The sequence below is a fragment of the Leopardus geoffroyi genome, chromosome A2, assembly GCF_018350155.1.
Source record: "Leopardus geoffroyi isolate Oge1 chromosome A2, O.geoffroyi_Oge1_pat1.0, whole genome shotgun sequence".
Lineage (NCBI taxonomy): Eukaryota > Metazoa > Chordata > Mammalia > Carnivora > Felidae > Leopardus > Leopardus geoffroyi.
The window spans coordinates 12,285,021-12,302,836 of record NC_059331.1 but is presented as its reverse complement, the minus strand read 5'-3'; the positions used below and the strand labels follow the sequence as shown (position 1 = coordinate 12,302,836).

Below are 17,816 nucleotides of genomic sequence, written 5' to 3'. Positions count from 1 at the left end.
ACACCCAGTCTGTCGTCAGGGGTCCCAGGAACCGGGGCAGTTGCCTGTGACCATGTCACCAACAGACTCCCCAAACCCAGCACTGAAGTGGGGCAGCAGCCCTCCCGGCGGGGGCAGCCCTGCAGCTAAGATGCGTCCACTTCACCGCAAGGACCCGCTGAGCTGTACTGTTACCTTCTATGGAGTCCGCGCTGATGACGTGGCTGGCAACGGGCACGGGGTCCACGTAGGCACCTCCCAGAGCCGGTCCGACGGCCGCCACACTGGGCCCTGTCCCAGAGACAAAGGGGGAGGGGCTGGTGGGCAGGATTCAGAGTGACTTTCATCAACATATGAAATAAGCTACGCGAGCCTGTGCTTTCCTCTCCCGAACAGGTCCCGAACAGGACAGCCACCTTCTTGCTTTGTTAACCTCCTTTACAATTTCCCCAAACCTGCCTCCGTCTTTCTGGAGGCGTCTCCTGGTACAGGTCTGCTGAGCGGGCTCAAGCCATCACCGCAGTCCGGGACATCATGCCCTCCCCTCCTTCTCCCCTCCATCCTAGGGGCCACACGAAGGCTTCGGAATGTTCCCGGGACTCTGATAAGCTGGTTGATTTAGACTGCTGTTTTCCTCTTTCGGTATCAGGCCTAGTCGAGGAAAACGGCACCAGCTGGGTTTTACCAAAGGGCTCTTTAAGTCGCAAAATAATACAGACAGAAACGCGCACATTTGTCAACAACAGGCTACGTTGTCAGGCAGCGGGAGGACGTGGAGAGGAGCACAGAGGCTTCTACGTCAGAACTGGGCCTCCACTACCCTCGAAGGCCCTCTAGTGATCTGACTTGGCACGTCTGACTGGCTTTCCTCCCCGAGAAATGAGAAAATGGTCACGACCTACCCCAGCGTGCAGCCCAGGCTGAGACACGGCTAAGCCCCCCTGAATCAAAATGAATACAGCAGGTGAGAGTGTTATACGCCCTCGTGCAGTCCAGGAATAACCCTGGCTACGCTGTGGGCAGCGACCTAGACGAGAAAAGAGAGTGGGGGGATGTTTAAAAGCAAGGGACCTTTCCACCCAGAAGGGCCAAGACTGAAACTGGAGACAAGACAGACGCCTGGAAACTCACACCGGCCACGAAGAGCAATGTCCCCTGCACCACAGAAGGGAATCCACCACAACACACCGCACCGGGACCCCCAAGCCATCTGAGGACTCGCCATCCCAGGTGGTGGTTCCACGCTCAGTGCCGTCCCCAGGCTCGCCCTGGGCACCGCCAACATTTGGGGCTGGGTCATCTCCTGGCAGGGCCAGCCTGGGCACCGCAGGACGTTGGGCAGCATCCCTGGTCTCCGCCCAGTCATGACAGCCCGAACTGGCTCCAACCTCGCTGAGGTCCCCCGGGGGCAGGCTCACCACAGCTGAGAACCTGATTCTGAAACCTTTCCGGATGTTTTAGAGCTCGGGGGGCAGTGGGAGACACCCAGGGCGGCTGCCCCACGTCCTTGGAAGAGGGAACGGGGCACCGAGGCCCCCCAGCTGGTTAACAATGACAGACCCTGAAGCCTTCGTCATGCTTCCAAGGATGCCCGTGGCACGCGCCCTGGGAGCCGGCGCCTCCCCCCCGGGGCCCACACACTTACCCTCCACCCACTGGTAGGTGAAGGCGGGCTCGAGGGTCTGCACAGCCGTCTCCTTCATGATGACTCTTGTAACGTCCCTGACTTGCTTTTTCCAAGGTTTGAGCATTGGCAGGGGAAGGTCTGTCTTCAGGCTTGCAGAGAATTCTGACAGAGTGTCCAGCGTCCTTTCAGGAGACTCGGAACGGGCCCTTGACTCGGATGCTGTCGAATTTGGGGATTTTTCAAAATCTTCTGAGTAAGCCGAGCTCACTGTGCTGGCTGTGGGCTCCTGAGACGTTGGCCTCGGGCTGGAAGCATCCTCAGGCCCGGCAGAGGAAGCCGACGGATCGCTCAGGCACTCTGAGACCTCGCTTCCAGTGGGAGGGCCCCCTGCCTGGGGACTTTGGCTGGATGCCTTTTCCCGCTGGCCTTCTTTCTAAAGGGAGGGTGACAGAGGTCACGGGAAAGTGGTTTCGAACGATCAACACGCTCCAAGTACCACCGCATTAGAATGGATGCAGGGTACCCAGGGGGCCCAGCAGGGAAGGGTCCACGCTGGTCCTTCAGGGGTTTTGAGCAGGCCCAGTACCGTGAGCAATATTCTTGAGATGCTTTGGGGCTGCTATATTTTAACACTGATGGTGTGAGCATGTGTAGGGGGCACGTGGTTGAAATCTGTTACAATGTCATTATTATGTATTATTAAAACAGTGCCTGCAGGTTCCATAGTGAGGAGGTTACTAATATGGCAAGAATGGGGCACTATGATGAGTACAGGTCAGCACGGTGTTCTTATGGGACAGTTTAAGAGGGACCCGCTTTTTTTCTTTTTTCTTTTTTTAAGTTTATCTACTATTTATTTTGAGAGAAAGGGACAGCATGAGTGGGGGAGGGGCAGAGAGGGAGAGAATCCACACTGTCAGCGCAGAGCCCCCACATGAGGCTCAGACTCACGAACTGTGAGATCGCGACCTGAGCCAAGGTCAAGAGTCGCACGCTCCGCCGACCGAGCCAGCCAGGCACCCCTAAGTGGGACCTGCTTTAATCACCTGCCACATTAACTAGCTTTATTCTGTTTTCACCTACATAAGGATCTCTCACCTGGGGCACTCCTGACATTTGAAGCCTAAACACTCTTTGCAGTGGGGGCTGTCCTGTGCATTGCAGGACACTAAGCGGCATCCCTGGCCGCCACCCACCAGACGCCAGCAGCAATCTCCACCCCAGTCACGATAATCAAAACTGTCTCCAGACCTGCCAAGGGTCCCCCGGGGGTTAGGCGAAGACCCACGGGCCTAAAGGAAGCACAATGCTACCAAGCATCTCCACGTAACCTACTGTGAAAAATTAAGTTGGCTGTACTCACTTTCCGTTCCAAGTCTGAGTTCTCACTGACAGCTGGAGCCAGATCATCGAGGGATAAAAGATTGATTCGAAAATCTGTAATTAAAAATGCAACATGACATTCACTCATTTACATACCACACGGCATTTACCATCATGTCATAGGCACTGGGCTAAGTGCTAAGAATAGAAACACAGAAGCGTGCCGTCTCGGTCCTTAATAAGCCAGCACAGGGATCTACACGTGTTTTCTCTAACTAGTAAATGGTTTCCACTTTGCACCCTAGACTGTACCACAGTTAACTCAGCTCTGTCGTTATGGTGCAAAAACCACCACAGACCATGTGTAAACAAATGGATGGGGCTGGGTTCCAATAAAGCTTCATTTCGGGGCACGTGGGTGGCTCAGTCGGTTAAGCGTCCAATTCTGGATTGTGGCTGAGGTCACGATCTCCCGGTTCGTGAATTCAAGCCCCTGCATCGGGCTTGCTGCTGTCGGTGTAGAGCCCCCTTTGGATCCTCTGTACCCCTTTCTCTCTGCCCCTCCCCCCCAAAAACAAACATTTTAAGTGTTTTTAATGTTTGTTTATTTTTGAGACAGAGAGAGACAAAGCGCGAGCAGGAGAGGGGCAGAGAAAGAGGGAGACACAGAATCCGAAGCAGCTCCAGGCTCCGAGCTGTCAACACAGAGCCCGATGCGGGGCTCGAACTCACGGACCACGAGATCATGACCCGAGCCCAAGACAGACACTTGACCGGCTGAGCCACTCAGGTGCCCCAACAAATAAACATTAAAAAAAAAAAAAAGCCTCTTTAGTTATAAAAACAGACACTGAGCCAGATGAGTAGATGACAGCAACACGGTAAAGAATGTGTGGTGCCAAGTGTGTGCAAGGTAGGGGGTGTGGGGTGTGGGGACAACTCAAGCAGACATAAAACTAGACCCGAAGTGTCGTAAGTTCCCACTTAAAGCAAGTTAAGGGCACAGGAGCCCAAGGAGGACCAGCATTCGGCATGCCAGCTGGCCAGTCGCCAGTGCCTGAACACGTGGGCCCTAGAGACTTGGGAGTCTAGAATCCTCTGTGGAGTTCTGGTGTTCCAAACAGACCTCTGGGAACCCAACAGATGAGCCCACTCCTCTAGGTGGGTGGGCAGTGGATATCAGCCAAAGTTGGCAGCAACTTCTATTGCACAGTTCAGTTCAAGCCCTGAAACATGGGCAGGGGGCGGGGTGTGAGAGAGACAGAGAGAGAGAGAGAGAGAGGGAGAGAGAGAGAGAGAGTCTAAGTTGGTAGGAACAGGCAAGAGTGGGGTCCTCTGGGCAGCAGGCACAGGGCTGGAGGCAAGAGAGAGAGAGAGAGAGAGAGAGAGAGAGAGAGAGAGAGACAGAGGGAGGTCCACACCACCTGCCCCCCACACCTGTCCATCCTAAGCCCTAGAGTGAATCCCCCTGTCACCCCAGTCCTGGGGGCTCACGCCTCCTCCGAGCTCTCTGCTTCTGTCACTGCCATTCACGGGGCAGGCAGGTCCAAAGACACATCCCTGGACAAAGCGTCTGAACTAAAAGGCATCCGGCTGGCCCAGAGCAAAGGCATAGGGGTGATTCTGAACTTGAGCACTTGGGAACAGCGTTGGCACTGGCCGAGAAACATTACCGTCATGTAGGCCAACCCTAGCACGCACGCGCCTCCTGTAGCAGAGGGCCAGCTGAGGGGCTTCACAGCCACTTCTGTGGCTCTGCCCCCACTTGACGGATGAGAAAACTGAGGCACAGAGCGCCCGAGACTGCACAACCGGTAAGAGGCAGGGCCAGGACGCCCACCCAGCTACGTCAGACTCAGAATGTGCTCACCACTGCCAGCTGCCTCCCTCCCTCGAAGCTACATCTGGACAAGGGAGGGCAGGGGCTGGCCACCAGGAGAGGCCCCTCCAGGCCAGCAGTGAGGACAGAAGGGCTGCCGGGACCGGCAGTGTGGACAAACAGCAGAAAGGGAGGAACCTGGGTCTGTCACCTGCCCCACCAGCCTATACCCGTCTTCCCATCCACATGATGAGGGAGGTGACGTGGGGCCAGGGGAGCAGGGACACCCACTTACCAAACTCTCGGGCCCAAGGATCAGAGCCACTGAGGGAGCTCAAAGGGGTGTCTCACGTCGGCAGCCAAGAGCCCATCCCCCTGCGTTCTCCGACCCTAACAAGGGCACCGGAAGGAACCACCCTTCATGGCAATACTTCCCCCCAAACCCCACCCCGATAGGGCTTCTACTGCTGACCTCCTGGGGGCATGAATACCCACGTTAGTCTGTGATGGGATTCAGGACACGCTACCCCAAAATACAGCACCTTGGCCTACTGAATATCCCAGACAGGAGGGAACTTGAACATGGCACGCGTTGCAAGAATCCTCTGCCCTTCTCCCTTGACCTGCTGCAAGGGTCTCACGTGAGAAGTGCCCCCCCCCCCCCACCGCCACCACCCAGAGGAAAGGAGCATCCCGTTTCCAAGACAGAGGGACCCCAAGAGGAATCACAGCAGGCCTCGCAAAGTCTGGCCCCGTTTACCAACCACCCTTAGCTCATTTCCTTTTGTCTGATCACGTTTTTCCAGTACCTTCCACTCCTCATCGAGCCTAGAGTAAAAACGCTCACACACTTAACTGTTTTTTTTTTTTTTTTTCCAGGTCTGGTTTCCTTAGGAAGGCTCTGTGTCGCGTAAAACGTACGTTGAATATTTAACATCTATTTAATAACTGTATGCTTTTCTCTCAACCTGTCTTTTGTTGCAGAGCTCCCGCCAGGAACGTACAAGGGTAGCAGGAAAAAGCTCTTTTTTCATCCCCTACCAGAGTCACGAGCTACGGGTCACCCAGCACACAGGGGGCAGGGCTTGTGTTGGCCTGTTTGCTATCGTCTTCTTGCTAACACACCCTTGGCACGTGCCTGTGCCCAGCAGGCCCTCAAGACACAGTTTAGGGCGCCTGGGTGGCTCCGTCAGTTGTGCGTCCGACCTCGGCTCAGGTCATGATCTCACAGTTCGTGGGTTCGAGCCCCGCGTCGGGCTCTGTGCTGACAGCTCAGAGCCTGGAGCCTGCTTCGGATCCTGGGTCTCCCTCTCTCTCTGCCCCTCCCTGGCTCATGCTCTGTCTCTCTGTCTCTCAAAAATAAACATTAAAAATAAATAAATAAATAAAGACATTTTAATTTGGGTCTCACAATGAAGCACCCTAGAGGGAAGACATTAAGTGTTGGGTACACATCTTTTCTCTTTCTCCTTTCTTTCTTAAATATGTGTAATATTGGGATAAAAATAATATTGAATAATTTGAAATAACAGAAGTGTCTAATTGTGACTGGTTAGAGATTTACTCCCTTTTCTGAATATAAAAAGGAAAGGAGGTAAATTCCTCTTTCACCAAAAGAAAAATCGCGTTGCCTTTTTGTCGTATGTGGCTCTAGGATATTGTTTTCAGGTTATTGCTCTGTAATTGGTCAGGGTTACTCAATGAAAACACTAAAGACAGAACATGGCACAAAAACAGACACTCAGATCAATGGAACAGAATAGAGAACCCAGAAATGGACCCACAAACGTATGGCCAACTAATCTTTGACAAAGCAGGAAAGAATATCCAATGGAACAAAGACAGTCTCTTCGGCAAGTGGTGCTGGGAAAACTGGACAGCAACTTGCAGAAAAATGAACCTGGACCACTTTCTTTCACCAGACACAAAAATAAACTCAAAATGGATGAAAGACCTAAACAGAAGACAGGAAACCATCAAAATCCTTGAGAAGAAAGCAGGCAAATCCTCTTTGACTTGGCCACAGCGGCTTCTTACTCATCACGTCTCCAGAAGCAAGGGAGACAAAAACAAACATGAACTATTGGGACCTCATCAAAAGAAAAAGCTTCTGCACAGCGAAGGAAACCATCAGCAAAACTAAAAACCGACGGAATGGGAGAAGATATTTGCAAACGACATATCAGATAAAGGGTTAGTATCCAAAATCTATAAAGAACTTATCAAACTCAACACCCAAAATACAACCCAGTGAAGAAATGGGCAAAAGACATGAATAGACACTTCTTCAAAGAAGACATCCAGGTGGCTAACAGACACATGAAAAAATGCTCAAAATCACTCATCATCAGGAAACACAAATCAAAACCACAATGAGATACCACCTCACACCAGTCAGAGTGGCTAAAATAAAAAACTCAGGCAACAACAGATGTTGGCAAGGATGCAGAGAAAGAGGATCTCTTTTGCATTGTTGGTGGGAATGCAAACTGGTGCAGCCACTCTGGAAAACAGTATGGAGGTTCCTCAAAAATTAAAAATAGAGGGGCGCCTGGGTGGCTCAGTCGGTTGAGCAGCTGACTTCGGCTCAGGTCATGATCTCGCGGTCTGTGAGTTCGAGCCCCACATCAGGCTCTGTGCTGACTTCTCAGAGCCTGGAGCCTGTTTCATATTCTGTGTCTCCCTCTCTCTCTGCCCCTGCCCCGTTCATGCTCTGTCTCTCTCTGTCTCAAAAATAAACGTTAAAAAAAAAAAAAAAAAAAATTAAAAAAAAAAAAAAAATTAAAAATAGAACTACCCTACGACCCAGCAATTGCACCACTAGGTATTTATCCAAGGGATACAGGTGTGCTGTTTCAAAGGGGCACATGCATCCCCATGTTTATAGCAGCACTAGCAACAATAGCCAAAGTATGGAAAGAACCCAAATGTCCATCAATGGATGAAGAAGATGTATACATATATATATGGCCAGAGTTCATTCTTTTTGATTGCTGAGTAATACTCCATTGTATATGTGTGTGTGTGTGTGTGTGTGTGTGTGTGTGTGTGTGTGTGTGTATGGAGGGACCAAGTCTCTCTCTCTCTCACACACACACGCACACACACACACACACATATATATATATTCACGTGTATATATATATATATGTGTGTGTGCGCATGTGTGTCTGTGTGTATACACACATATATATACACTCCATTGTATGTGTGTGTGTGTGTGTGTATATATATATATATATATATACATACGTACACACACATACAATGGAGTATTACTCAGCAATCAAAAAGAATGAAACCTTGCCATTTGCAACTACGTGCATGGACTAGAGAGTATTATGCTAAGCGAAATTAGTCAGAGAAAGACAAATGTCATATGACTTCACTCATATAAGGACTTTAAGACACAAAACAGATGAATATAAGGGAAGGGAAACAAAAATAATATAAAAACAGAGAGAGGGACAAAACTAAGAGACTCTTAAATATGGAGAACAAACAGAGGGTTACGGGGGGGGGTGTGTGTAGGAGGGGGGATGGGCTAAATGGGTAAGAGGCATTAAGAAATCTACTCCTGAAATCATTGTTGTACCATATGCTAACTAACTTGGATGTAAATTTAAAAAAAAAAAAAAAAAAAAAAAACAAGAGCAAAAATCTGACTTGGCTCCTCCACCAGGAAAGGTGGTCAGGAAGTAGAGGGGGTGGCATGACCGATGCATTCCCCACGGCAATACCCAGTGACCCCCCCCCCCCCCCCCCACCGCCCAGGGACCCTCTAGGTGGTCTTGCCCTTCCTGCCTAGGGTGACAGGTGGGCACAGGGCCATGGGTTACCATTCAGGCTGTCCTCGGCAGCTTCTGAGGGCGACTGATCGTGAGGCTCAGGCTCACTCCTTCCGGGGGAGAGCTTGCCATGTGGCGTCATGGAGGCTGATTTTGAAAAGGTGCCGGTGATGGACAGTGATGCTGTGCAGGCGGCTGTGTCCCCTGAAGCGTGAGTCTGTGGGGAGCGAGCTTTTGAGCGCGTGCTGCGAAGGGTCCCGTCTGCTGACTGTGAGGGTGGCAGACATGATGTCCGAAATGGCTTTGGGCCGGGAGGTTCCTCACTGGGTAGTGAAAGGATTCTTGGTTGAGTTGGGATCTGATCCTACTTTGGCGGAAATAAATGAAATTAATTATCAAACAGGTGACAAGGAAGTCCTTATCACGGAATAATGCGGCCAGAGTAGGGCAGGCCAAGGATTGGCGATCAAAGAGTTCTCTCTCTCTGAGCCCCTTTCTTTCTCTCCCTTCATCTCTAGAAGTCAAGGTACAACATTCAGACGAGATAATATTGGGACTGCAGTGCAGAAACACTGCACAAATAATCAGAAATATCACATGGCTTTCAAACAAATTTGGTTAATCACACCGTTTCTAAATTAAGGCCCCTGAGTGCATGATCTGGGAAAGCCTGAGCCTGCAGCAGAATCAAAATAAATGGGCAGATTTTTTCCCCCTTAAAATGCAGCCTTTCCGTCACTTTATACCCACTAAGATGGCTCTAGTAACAAGTGCTAGCTCTAATAACCAGCGTTGGAGAGGGTGTGGAGAAACTGGAACCCTCGTGCACTGTGGCCGGGAACGCAAAACGGCGCAGCTGCTTTGGAAAAGTTTGGCACTGCTTCAGTAAGTCACACAGAATTACCACAGGACCCGGTAATTCTGCTGCTAGGGAGAGCCCCAAAAATTGAAAACAGGGACTCAAACAGGCACGTGTATACAAATGCTCCTAACAGCACTATTCACAAATAGCCAAAGGGTGGAAAAGACCCAAATGCCCATCAGTGGATGGTGGATACAGAAGATGTAGTATATGGACACGATGGAATATTACGTGGCCATGAAAAGGAAGGAAACACTGACTCATGTTACGATGTGGATGAACCTCGAAAACATTATGCTCAGAAAAGCTGCCAGTCACACAGGACCACGTACTGGATGATTCCGTGCATGTGAAATGTCCAGAACAGGCAAATTCACGGACACAGAAAGCTGATTAGTAATTTCCAGGTGCTGGAGGGAGGGGAAAACAAGGAATGATCATTTAGCAGGTACAGGGTCTCCTCAGGGGTTGATGGAAACGTTCTGGAATTAGACAGAGGTAGTACACTGGCACGGCATCACGAACGGACTAAATGGCACTGAAGTGTTTGTTTTAAAAATGTTAATTTGAGGGGCGCCTGGGTGGCGCAGTCGGTTAAGCGTCCGACTTCAGCCAGGTCACGATCTCGCGGTCCGTGAGTTCGAGCCCCGCGTCGGGCTCTGGGCTGATGGCTCAGAGCCTGGAGCCTGTTTCCGATTCTGTGTCTCCCTCTCTCTCTGCCCCTCCCCCGTTCATGCTCTGTCTCTCTCTGTTCCAAAAATAAATAAACGTTGAAAAAAAAAAAAAATTAAAAAAAAAAAAATGTTAATTTGAGGGGCGCCTGGGTGGCGCAGTCGGTTAAGCGTCCGACTTCGGCCAGGTCACGATCTCGCGGTTCGTGAGTTCGAGCCCCGCGTCAGGCTCTGGGCTGATGGCTCAGAGCCTGGAGCCTGTTTACGATTCTGTGTCTCCCTCTCTCTCTGCCCCTCCCCCGTTCATGCTCTGTCTCTCTCTGTCCCAAAAATAAATAAACGTTGAAAAAAAAAAAAATGTTAATTTGAGGGATGCCTGGATGGCTCAGTCGGTTAAAGCATCTGACTCTTGATTTCAGCTCAGGTCTTGATCTCCCGGTTTGTGGGTTCAAGCCCTGAGTTGGGCTCTGTGCTGACAGCGTGGAACCTGCTTGAGATCCTCTCTCTCCCTCTCTCTCCGTTGCTCGAGCTCTCTCTCTCTCTCTCTCAAAATAAATATATAAACTTTAAAAAATAAAAAAGGAACGAAAGTAAAAATGTGGATTTTAGATTATGTGAATTTCATCTCAATTTTGAAAAACAGAAACGCAGCTGTCCCAAGTTTCCTGTGCGGCACCACGATCCGTCATACAAAGTGCAGGCCTGTGCTGCGCACACTTACTCCAGATATTGCAAAACTGCCTAATGTCCCAAACCCTGTCACCTCACGGCAGGCCCAAAGCAGGCAGCCGTGATTGGCTGGAGCCCAACGGTTCCTTGTCAAATCCCTTCCTCAAGTAGCTTACGGGTGACGGCTGTTGTCAAGCCTTTGTAAAGCGCTGTGACACAGAGTGCAGACGCGAGGCTTGGTTAAGAATAAATACACGCAGGGGCACCCGGGTGGCTCAGTCGGTTAAGCTTCCAACTTCGGCTCAGGTCATGATCTCACGGTTCACGGGTTCAAGCTCCGCGATAGGCTCTGTGCTGACAGCTAACAGCCCGGAGCCTGCTTTGGAGTCTGTGTCTCCCTCGCTCTCTGCCCCTCCCCCGCTCACATTCTGTGTGTCTCTCTCTCTCTCTCTCTCAAAAATAAACATTAAAAAAAAACAAACAAAGAATAAATACATACAGGGGAGCCTGGGTGGCTCAGTTGGTTAAGTGTCCGACTTCGGCTCAGGTCACGATCTCACAGTTCGTGAATTTGAGCCCCGTGTCGGGCTCTGGGCTGACAGCTCACAGCCTGGAGCCTGCTTCGGATTCTGTGTTTCTCGTCTCTGCCCCTCCCCAACTCATGTGTGCTCGCTCCCTCTCTCTCTCTCTCACAAATAAATAGTAAAAAAAAAAAAAAGAAAAAAAAAGAATACGTAAAAACTTACCGAGAATACTTTTGTTCGTTCTTTCTCACTGACTTTGGAGCTGACGAAACGCCGATTCGTGTATGTTTCTTTTTCTCTAGAAGATTCTATCAAGCCTCCTAGCAACTCTTTCATTTCCTCCTCATCGCTGTCTGGAGAATCTAGTTTTCTAGTGGGTTTTTTCTCTTTGGGTGTTTGAAAACTCCTCTCTTTTCCACAATGTGTTTCAGGGAATCCATTTTCAACGCGTGGTTCCCTCTTCTTTAGAAACCTACTGACCTTCCCACTCGGTGTGCCGCTCCCGGCCGTGGGAGTTTCATGGGCTTGTTTCTGGGTTTTCTCTGGGCCGTGTGAGGGAAGTCCGACTGTGCTCCTGGGAAGGGCTGTATGTGCGCTCCTCGGAAGACTGTCCTCGGGCGTCTTCAGGTCAGATTCCACATCAGACAAATCCGCCTGAGCTTTCCGATTCATGATCTTGGTTTCCAGCTGAGCCAGTTTTGTGAGCGCAGCGCTGGCCCTGAGCTTCGAGGCAGTGATCGGGGGTCTCCCCGAAGACAGTCTGAGCCCACCCTCCGCAACGGCATTCTCTTTCGGGAGTGAGTATTTTACACCCATCGTTTGGTGTTCTTTGAGAAATCTGCTGCGGCCGGGTGCTATTTGGGTAAGACTTCTACCGATTTTCAAGTTTCTGATTTCTTCCATTTTTGAATCCTCTAAGGAAAGATCACTAAAATCACCAAAAATATTGCGCGTGGGATGGCCAGTTCTTCTTCTGGAAGCCATTCTGGGGGGGGGAGGGGGTGAAGAAAGAAAACTTAGAGTAAGAATACCTACCTGGTGTTCATACCATGCATTCAAATCTCTCAAGGCCTCCCATTTTATTTATTTTAAGTTTATTTGTTTTTGAGAGAGACATAAACAGCGAGCAGGGGAGGGGCAGAGAGAGAGAGAGAGGGAGAGAGAATCCCAGGCAGGCTCCACAAGGTCAGCATGGAGCCCGATGTGGGGCTCGAACTCACAAAACTGTGAGATCATGACCTGAGCCGAAACCAAGAGTCAGTCGCTTAACTGACTGAGCCACCCAGGCGCCCCTCAGCACCTCCCATTTTATTTATTTATTTATTTATTTTTTTTTTTTTTCAATGTTTATTTATTTTTGGGACAGAGAGAGACAGAGCATGAGCGGGGGAGGGGCAGAGAGAGAGGGAGACACAGAATTGGAAACAGGCTCCAGGCTCTGAGCCATCAGCCCAGAGCCTGACGCGGGGCTCGAACTCACGGACCGCGAGATCGTGACCTGGCTGAAGTCGGACACTTAACCGACTGCGCCACCCAGGCGCCCCAACACCTCCCATTTTAAAGATCAAATCTTTCTTTGCAGTCTGCCTGAAGCGCTCCCTTCAAGCCCCAGGATGGCAATGAAAATGTCAACACCCAGTACCACCGGCTGAATTACCGTTCAATGCCAGGTCTTTTTCGACATTTATTTAAATTCAAATTAGTTAACACGTAGCGTGCTATTGCTTTCAGTAGAATTTAGTAATTCATCGCTTACATATAACACCCCGTGCTCATCCGAACCAGCGACCTCCTTAATGCCCATCACCCATCTAGCCCATCCGCCCACCCACCTCCCCTCCAGCAACCCTCAGTTTGTTCTCAGCATTTAAGAGTCTCTTATGGTTTGCCTGATGCCAAGCTCTTAAAGGAGACACGTTGCACGTCAGACAGAAGAGCCAGTGCCTCTCAGCCTCCAACAGAGAGCCCGGCGCTCTGCTCAGAGCTGTATTATCTGTTTTAATCCTCATGCAACCTTGAGGCAGCTAGTGTTACCTCCCCCCGCCAGCTCCCGTTTTAAAGAGGAGGTGAAAGAAATAAAAGCACCTGAATGTTAGGTCACCGGTTAAGGTCACCGGAAGGGTCAAGGTCCCCTGGCTGGTGAGCAACAGAGCCAAATTCAAAGCTCAGGTCCGACTCCAAAGGCCCCCTTGTTCCCGACAGAGCTCCACTGCCTGGCCAGTGACACGACCACGACTCCAAGAGTCCTACTCCCCACTGGCTCCCCACATCAGCGCTCCTCCTTTATCCAAGTATCCCCAGCTCTCTCACAAGGAACTGCTTAACATCAGCCTGTGTATTTAAGGACCCTCCCCTCCGCAGAAAATCTCACTTCACTTTAAGGGTAAAAACCACCTGGGGCGCCTGGGTGGCTCAGTCGGTTGAGCGTCTGACTTCGGCTCAGGCCGTGGTCTTGCAGTTTGAGAGTTCGGGCCCCGCGTCAGGCTCTGTGCTAACAAACAGCTCAGAGCCTAGAGCCTCCTTTGGATTCTGTATCTCTCTCTCTCTCTCCCCCTCCCCTGCTCACGCTCTGCCTCTGTCTCTCAAAAATAAATAAATGTTAAAAAAAATTTTTTTAAATAAAGTTTAAGGGTAAAAACCACGGCCCTGGAAGGGTGGAGGGGCTACAGACAGACACAGCAGCACCCACCCAATGTGGATCACGTGTTGTGCGCACACGCTGGTGAACGGCCTTCAGCGGGGCGGGGTCAGTGCTTTTATCATAGTCTCCGTGTTCCCGCATGCCCCTGAAAGAATAAAAACGACCCACCCCAAGATTTAAAAAGGTTTCAAAGAAGTTTAAAGTCTCAAAAAAAAAAAAAGATGGAAAAATATGGCAGGGGTGGCTGTGCGTTTGCTGCAGCCCCTTTACTAAGGAACTCAGCAACAGCAACGAAAATGTGAAAAGCAGAGGCCCGGCACCCGGGCAATTGAAATTTGCCTCCGATTGCACTCTCAAATGCACATTGATGTGTATGCGCGAGGAATGTCACGGCAGCGTTGTCTGTACCCCTCAAGCACTTGAACCCATCCGAAAAGACCCGGGGAAATCCAGAAGACCACGTGCAGACAAGCGAGTGCTACGCACCCGTGAAAAAGCAATGAGGGAGATCTGTGTGCATAATGTCGTCTCCAGCGTAATATGTGAGGCAGAAAAGACCAGGTGCCCAACCACTGCTTGTTTCCATCCTGTTTGAGTGTTTTAACAAGGCCAAGTGTTATTTTGTTGTTTAAAAAGAATTCACTGTGGGACCTGAAGGAGCCTTTTTTCCCATCCCTGTCCACTTGGAAAACAATCTTACGAGGATTACCAGATTAAATACAGGACACCTCGGGATGTGAATTTAAGATAAAGACTAATTAATTTTTTTTTTTTTTAAGAGAGAGAGCGTAAGCAGGGTAGAGAAGCAAAGGGGGAGAGAGAGAATCTTTTTTTTTTTTTTTTTTTAAGTTTATGTGCTTATTTTGAGAGAGAAAGCAAGAGCACACACACGCGAGCAGGGGAGGAACAAAGAGAGGAGAGAGAGAGAATCCTAAGCAGGCTCTGCACTGTCAGCACAGAGCTGGACACAGAGCTCGAACCCGCAAACTGTGAGATCATGACCTGAGCCGAAACCAAGAGTTGGACTCTTAACCAAGTAAGCCACCCTGACACCCGGGGTGAGAGAATCTTAAGCAGGCTCCATACTCAGCACGGAGCCGAAGGTGGGGCTCGATCTCACAAGCCTGGGATCATGACCTAAGCTGAAGTCAGGAGTCGGACGATCAACTGACTGAGCCACCCAGGTGCCCCAATAATTGTTAAAATAGAAGTATGACCCACATATTTTCATACTAAAAAGTAGTATGTTCCAAATAGTTTCATACTAAAAAATTATTGTTTATCTCAAATTCAAATTCAACTGGGTGTCCCATACTTTTATTTGTAAAATCTGGCAACGTCTGTCTTATGCATCTTTCAAAGCTGAACTCAGGGGCACCGAGGTGGCTCAGTCCATTAAGTGTCTGATTCTTGACTTCAGCTCAGATCACGATCTCACGGTTCGTGAGTTCCAGCCTGGCATCGGGCTCTGTGCTGACGCCGTGGAGCCTGGTCGAGATTCTCTCTCTTCCCCTCTCTCTGCCCCTTCCCTGCACTCGCTCTATGTCTGAAAATAAACTTATTTTAAAAAAAAAAAAAAAGCTGAAATCAAATGTTTTGTGAGAGGAAAAACATTGAACCCAGCCCTAAGATTCTGTCTGTAGAAGAGTGAATCGTTTTTCTTTGACTCTGTTTTTCTGCGTGGCGTACCTGCTTGCTCATCCCCATCTGGGTACTTAGAGTGCCTCGCACAGGCCTGACCACAGGGGTCAGTGAAGGCAAAACCAACCACACCTGACAGAAACAGTGCAGGAGTCCTAGCCTGTGTGACGCTGGGCAAGTTACTTGACCACTCTGTGCTTCGGCTTGCTCATCTGTAAAACGATGACAATTATTCCCTTCATAAGATTCCTATGTTCATTGTAGGACATGGAATAAATGGTAAGATTTAGATAATAGTGTTTGGAATACCTGCATTAGCGGGCTTTTAGCAGGAAGGACGTGGTAAAGAGGAAGTAGAGACTGCTGGAACGTCAACAGCTACCTTGGTTGATATTTTTCTAACCGAGGCTCAGGAGGTAACTCAGCCCCCACCATTCTGTGGGTCAGAGGGAAAGCCCGACCACCAGGCCAGGTTTAACAGCGTCTAGTTTTTCTGAAAAGTTTCCCTAGGTTTAAAAATAAATCAACAATGGTTACAGCGGCAAGTTTTATGTTCTATCCATTGCATCACAACTAAAATCGATATATTTTTTTTTTTTAATTTTTTTTTCAACGTTTATTTATTTTGGGGACAGAGAGAGACAGAGCATGAACGGGGGAGGGGCAGAGAGAGAAGGAGACACAGAATCGGAAACAGGCTCCAGGCTCTGAGCCATCAGCCCAGAGCCCGATGCGGGGCTCGAACTCACGGACCGCGAGATCGTGACCTGGCTGAAGTCGGACGCTTAACCGACTGCGCCACCCAGGCGCCCCAAAATCGATATATTTTTAAAACGCAATTAAAAACAAACCTATGGGCAAAGGATATGAACAGATACTTCGCTGAAAAAAAAAGAAAACATACAAATGGCCAATAAGCACATGAAACGATGTTCAACATCACTAGCCATTAGGCAAATGCAAATCAAAACCACCAGATCCCAGTTCACAGCCACTAGAATGCCTACAATCAAAACCACAGATGGGGCGCCTGGGTGGCTCAGTCGGTTAAGTATCCAACTTCGTCTCAGATCATGATCTCACGGTTTGTGAGTTAAGCCTGAGTCCGGGCTCTGTGCTCACAGGGTGGAGCCTGGAGCCTGCTTCGGATTCTGTGTCTCCCTCCCTCTCTGCCCGTCCCCCACTCGCATTCTGTCTCTCTCTCAAAAATAAACCTCAAAAAAATAAATAAATAAATTAGAAACTGTAGATAATAGCAAGTGTTGCTGAGGATGTGAAGAAATCGGTGCCCTCGTACACAGTCATGGAGCATTACAATGGTACAGTCACCAATTTGGAAAACAGTCTGACAGTTCCCATGTAGCCAAAGGTGATTGAAATGTATGCAAATGTTCATATTCATTATTATTCATAGTAGGCAAAAAGTGGAAACAACCCAAAAGTCCATTAACTAGTGAATGGATAAGAACCGAGGTCCATCCATCCAATGAAATACGATTCAGCATAAAAAAAAAGAATATGGATACATACAACAACATGCATGCATATATCTCGGACACATCATGCTAAGGGAAAGTAACCACGTACTGTATGACCCCATTCATAAGGATTATCCAGAAAAGGCAACTTTATAGTCAGAAAGCGCATCAGTGGTTGCCTGGGGCTGGGAGTAGGAGCGAGGAGGGACTGCAAAGGGCCAGGAGTGATATCCTTGGGTAGACAGAAAAGTTCTAAAGCTGGATCTTGGTGACGCTTGCCCCACTTAGTAAACTTATTAAAGTAACAGAGTTGTGCACTTACATGGGGTGGATTGTACGGTAGGTAAACGCATCCTCAATAAAGTTGTTAAAGACAAATAAACCTAACTTTGAACACACAGGCGCCTCTCACCCCATCGGGCTCTTCCCACCCCCCTCAACTGCCCCCCCCCCTCCCCACCACCGGCCTGGAGCGACCCACCCCGGACCACGATCCCAAATGGGCCCCGACGGGGAACCAGGCGTGAGGCCCCTACCCTCCCTCAGCCCGACAAGCCCAGCTCCAGAACGTTCCCCATTTTCCGCAACTCCTCTCCCCAAACCGGTCGCCAAGCCCGGCAGCAACCGGGCCAACCCCACCAACCTCCTCCCACGATGTCCATCCGCAGAGGCCGTCGCTGCGCTCCCGGCTAGACACTCCGGCCGGATGGGACCGTTGCCCCCGGCAACTGCGCCAGGGCGGAAGAGACTACATATCCCAGCGCGCGCCGCGCCCCGAGGACCAATGGGGCCTC

General features: G+C 49.8%; 1 protein-coding gene across 11 annotated transcripts in view; it reads right to left on the bottom strand.

Moving 5' to 3' along the window:
- CA2H19orf44 (chromosome A2 C19orf44 homolog) overlaps window positions 1-17,786 on the bottom strand; it is a 22,011-nt gene extending 4,225 nt beyond the window's left edge. For 2 of the 11 annotated variants that reach the window (XM_045492431.1, XM_045492433.1), the window contains exons 1-8: window positions 17,666-17,785; window positions 15,854-16,050; window positions 15,593-15,756; window positions 11,485-12,247; window positions 8,588-8,900; window positions 2,970-3,043; window positions 1,625-2,039; window positions 175-270 (exon numbers count right to left, since the gene is read on the bottom strand). In XM_045492431.1, the coding sequence (XP_045348387.1) occupies window positions 175-270; window positions 1,625-2,039; window positions 2,970-3,043; window positions 8,588-8,900; window positions 11,485-12,246 (1,660 nt within the window). In that variant the 5' untranslated portion in view covers window position 12,247; window positions 15,593-15,756; window positions 15,854-16,050; window positions 17,666-17,785. Of the gene's footprint in view, window positions 1-174; window positions 271-1,624; window positions 2,040-2,969; window positions 3,044-8,587; window positions 8,901-11,484; window positions 12,248-13,951; window positions 14,049-15,592; window positions 15,757-15,853; window positions 16,051-17,131; window positions 17,459-17,665 lie in introns of those variants that run through there. The other 9 variants (XM_045492422.1, XM_045492426.1, XM_045492424.1 and 6 more) reach the window with 9 other exon arrangements.
- Between the last annotated feature and the right edge of the window lie 30 nt (window positions 17,787-17,816).